We start from the raw sequence: 4,616 nt of genomic DNA, 5'->3' as shown, positions 1-4,616 counted from the left end.
AGTAATGATTGGAATAACCGGGAAGCAGAGAGCCCACCCAGTAGAAGGAAAAGGCATGGCGGAGTTTGTGTGTGTGTTAGGGGGCAGGGGTGGGGGATGTTGTGGCAGCACTGGGTGGAGGGAACTGCAGAAGCCAGGGTCCGCCTTGGCCAGGCAGGGGTGGGGGGAGCTGGGGTTGGAGGGTAGCGTTTCCCCCTCCTTCTTTTCCGCCCCTGCAGCGTGGCGTGCCATCAGCGGGAGGCGCAGGTGTCCACTGCATCCTGCATGTCCCCATTCCTCGCCGCCCTGGCTGGGGCCCCAGCTCCCTTCTGCCGTCCGCCCAGCGTCCTCCCCTAACCTCGGATCTGGACGGGAGAACAGTGGGGCTGGGAAAGTTTGAGTCATGGTGGGGGGAGCGGAGGAGGCGGGCCAGTGACCCTGAACGGGGTGGGCTCTAGGACCCGCCTCGGGCTCCCAGCAGGGGGACCCACCGCGCGTGTGCCCCTATCCCTCGCACTGGCTCCTGTCGCGGAGAGAGGCACCGGCTGCAGCTGCTGTGTGCACGGGGCGACCGTTCTCGCTTTCTCGCTCCGACCTGCGCCTCTACCGCAGAGCCGTGCTCAGCATGATGCCCGGGGCGCGCCTCCTGAGGCTGCTGACCACGGTCTCTGCGGCAGCGGTGGTGGCAGGAGCGCCTGGGACGGCGATGCTCCCCACCACGGGGGACGCCACCCTGGCCTTCGTCTTCGACGTCACTGGCTCCATGTGGGACGACCTGATGCAGGTGATCGACGGCGCCTCGCGCATTCTCGAACGCAGCCTGAGCCGCCGCAGCCAGGCCATCGTCAACTACGCGCTGGTGCCCTTCCACGACCCAGGTAGCGCCCCCGCCCGCTGGGCGCCCCCTTCGCGGTGCGCTCACCTGCCCGGCCCCCTCAGTTGGCCTGGCCCCGAACGAATCTGCATGTTGTGGGCTGCGCTGCCGCTTGGCGGGCACAACTTCTCGGCACACCTGTGCCGTGGGGACCCTGGGCACCTGGGCACTACTTGCAGCCACCCCTTCCCTCCCCTGAACATTCTCTCGCCCAGGGAACCTGCTCTCCCGGCTGTCCTGCGCCGTGGTGAGACTTCAGCAAGGGACCTCACCTTCCTGCGCCTGGCCGGCCCTACCTATGAAATGATGAGGACGGCCTGCCACATGTGCTGAGATGTTGAAATGAGGTGTTCCTGTCGAGGACTTGGGACACCGCGAGCTTTTGCAGGGTTTTCCCTTTGGCTAATTCTTAGAATTCCCTCCCAGCAGAGGCTTGGAGACCGGAACAGCTCCCAGAGGCAGGCTTTGGGACGAAATGGGGTCCACCATGGACCCCGCAGTGGGGAGCAGACTCACCGTTGCTGTTCTTGCTGCCTTGCCTGTCTTCCCCGGGGAAAGAGCAGCGCCCCTCCTGCGCTGGCCCGGTGACCTCCACCTGCTGTGTTCTCGCAGATGAGTCATGCCCTAGCTCCTTCATCCCTGCAGGCTGGACCTCTGCTTCCCCTTTAACCTCTTCTTGCAGCTCCGTGTTAGGGGTGTCCTTGAAACGGTCCCTATTTAACCTCTTTTCATAGCTCTGTGTTAGGGGCGCCCTTGAAAGTGTCCCTAGGCGGCTCCACTGTGGAGTCACAGGGGGAGCAGTTGCCAAGTGAGCTGCAGGTTCCCAGCCATGAGGAGCAGGACTGCTTTCCCCAACTTCTATTTCTTTTTCTTTTTTTTTTTTTTTGAGACAGAATCTGTCACCCAGGCTGGAGTGAAGTGTTGTGATCATGCCTCCCTGCAGCCTCAAACTCCTGGGCTCAGGCGATCCTCCTGCCTTAGCCTCCCAAGTAGCTGGGACTACAAGCACACACCACCATGCCTGGCTGATTTTTAAAAATGTTTTGTAGACATGGAGTCTCTCTTTATTGCCCAGGCTAGTCTCAAACTCTTGGCCTCAGTGATCCTCCCACAGCCTCCCAAAGTGTTGGGATTACAGGCATGAGCCACTGCACCCAGCCTCCCCCCGTTTTTTAATTAAAAATTGTAAAGTTATGGTAAAATGGGGAGAAATGTACATTGAACAGCCTTTGCTTACCACTGAGAGCCTCTGAGTCCTATTTTGCTTTATCACATCTCTCCAGCATTCACCCCTCTGTCAAGGATAGCTTTATAAAACAAAAACAAAAACAAAACAAAACAAAAAACCAAATTCCTAACAAAACTGTACTGTAGAGTGCTCTTGTGCTGAGGACATAGACAGTGGCCATTGGCTGTGTGAGTTAGCAAGTCCTTTCAGAAGGATTTGCATTTATTAATCACTATCATTACAGGTTCTTAGAAAACGGACAAAACTTTGGCAAGACATCGTTCTCCTTAGGCTTCAGGCTGAGTTTGTGGTCTGGGGGTTTGGAGGCCCCTCTGCTTCCAGGAGTTCTGGGCACCTCATGGTTCTGCAGATCAAAGCTGGGAAGCCAGGGCTCTGGACAAAGATTTCGAGGAACATCAGATGGACAGCTTCTGCCCTGCAGTCAGGGGCAGGCAGGTTGTGGGGTCGTGAGGAGCTGGGCTGTGAAGTGTGCTCTGGCACTTGAGCTAGCACGCAGGTCACCCTCCATCTCCCCAGCTCTCTCACCCCTTTTCTGAATTCCTCTGGGGCTTCCAAAGACATCACACTGAAGGAGCTTAGAGACCATCATATCTACCCCTTTATCTTATAGTTGGAGAAACTGAGGCTCAGGACACTGAGGAGACTTCCCCAAGGCCTCCTGCCAGGATGACGTCATTCCTGAATCATAACCCACATTTGTCTCTGAAATGTGTGGCTCCAGTGGCCAGGCAGGATAGCAGCCTTTTGGAGCCAGATGTCATGTCCTGAAGCCCAGACCAGGGCTCCTGAGGCTGTCCTCGCCGCCTCCTCTGTGGCCACGAGCCTCAGGAAGCCCCGCTGCTGCTCCTCCCTTGCCTGTCCTCTCCAGGCACTGAGCTGATAGGCAGCTCTCCAGCTCTCACCAGGCTCAGCCCATCACTCCATCCTCTATGAAACAAAAAACCAGTCCTCCATCCCCGGTCCCCACATTAGCTTTCGAGTGACACCCCCAGGCTCAGACGTCGGGGAGACTTCAGCCTCATGGAGCCCTCGTTCTGTGTAGAGCCTAGGGAGGCTCACGGTGTGAAGGGGACAGGCTTCATTCCCCAGGGCTGGCAGCTCTCCGAGACAGGCCGGGTGGGGAGGAGACGGTGACACGTGGGGCTAAGGTGTCAACTCCCGGGCATGGGCAAGTAAGCAAGGAAGAGGACTAAGGAAAGACCCCCTGAGGAAGCAGCATGAGTGAATGTTTACAGGGTTTTGGCCGTTTGCCTGGCAGATGCCAGGTGCTGGGCACACAGCAGGACAGAGGACTCCCTGGGGCGTGTGGAGCTGGCTGGGTAAGGACCTGGGGGGTGGACAGGAGGGCTGATGTGGAGGGACAGGTATGTGTGGGAGCTGCGTGTGCATGGCAGGAATGGAGCGGGAAAGGTGGTGGGGAGCAAGATTGGATGCAGCCGTGACTGCAGGGCTGATGTCTTAGTGGAATTGGTTTTCTTTTTCCTTCTATGGGCTGTGAACAGTCATCGAGGGCTTCTGAGCAGCAGTTTGGAGCTGTGATTTAGGCCTGGCTGTGTCTTTTGAATCCGCAAATAGAATCCCCATTGGTGGAAGAGGAGCGTGAGAAATAGGGGTTGTGGCTGTCTTTTCCAGCCCCAGAGCTGCATGCTGGGAGGGTTTCCTTGAAGGAAGCCCCTCTCCTAAACCCCAAGAGGCGGGTGCAGAGCAAACAGCGGTGGTTCTGGACTGTACATGCTTGGAGACAGACTGAGATCTGTGCTTTGGAAATATTTTTTACAGTTTCTAAATTAAAAAGTTGTATGTTCCCAGAGCGGAAAAGTTAGAAATGTGCTAATCGTTTCAAAAGAGTCCTGGTTCATTTTTTTTTTTAAATGGTAGTAGAAACCAAGATCTGGTGCTAAAATTTAGGTTGTTTTCAGTTTTTCTCTATTAATGTCACTAAAACATTCTCTTGATAAAATCTTTGCATCTTTCATTGGTTTTTATGTAGGCTTAAGTTCCTCGAAGTGGAATTCCTAGGCCATTTTTAACACACCGAGTGGGTGGATGACTCTTCAAGTTGTTTTCTAGATTGTTTCAGGAGGTGGAACTTCCACCAGAAGCATTTTAGAGGCCCGTTTCAGTGCAGCCATGCCCAACACTGGAAATTAATATAGACACATTTCTTTAATTCCAAAATGGAAAGTGATATCTTCTTGTTTCGATTACTAGTGAGGTTCAATGTGTCTTTCAAGTGTTCACTAGATATTTTTGGTGTGAATTTCTTCTTTTGTAAACTGTCAGTTTCTTTGCACATTTTTCTTTCTTTTTTTTTTTTTACGTAATAATTGTACATATTTATGAGGCAGAGCATGTTTTTTCAATACATATATATAATGTATAGTGATCAAATCAGGGCAATGGACATATCAGCACTCACTTTTTTTTAAATAGATTCTCCTTCTGTCACCTATGCTGGAATGCAATGGCACTATCTCGGCTCCCTCTCGGCTCACTGCAACCTCCACCTCCCGG

At 54.1% G+C, this 4,616-nt stretch overlaps 1 protein-coding gene across 1 annotated transcript in view; it reads left to right on the top strand.

Moving 5' to 3' along the window:
- Positions 1 to 516: 516 nt before the first annotated feature.
- HMCN2 (hemicentin 2) overlaps positions 517 to 4,616 on the top strand; it is a 164,954-nt gene continuing 160,854 nt past the window's right edge. The window contains exon 1 of the mRNA XM_037728076.1: positions 517 to 857. Coding sequence (XP_037584004.1) covers positions 605 to 857 — 253 coding nt within the window. The 5' untranslated portion in view covers positions 517 to 604. The remainder of the gene's footprint in view (positions 858 to 4,616) is intronic.

This window comes from Cebus imitator, unplaced genomic scaffold, assembly GCF_001604975.1.
Source record: "Cebus imitator isolate Cc_AM_T3 unplaced genomic scaffold, Cebus_imitator-1.0 Scaffold254, whole genome shotgun sequence".
In the NCBI taxonomy this organism is placed as follows: domain Eukaryota; kingdom Metazoa; phylum Chordata; class Mammalia; order Primates; family Cebidae; genus Cebus; species Cebus imitator.
The sequence above is the reverse complement of the archived record's forward strand: the minus strand, read 5'-3'. Positions and strand labels throughout refer to the sequence as shown.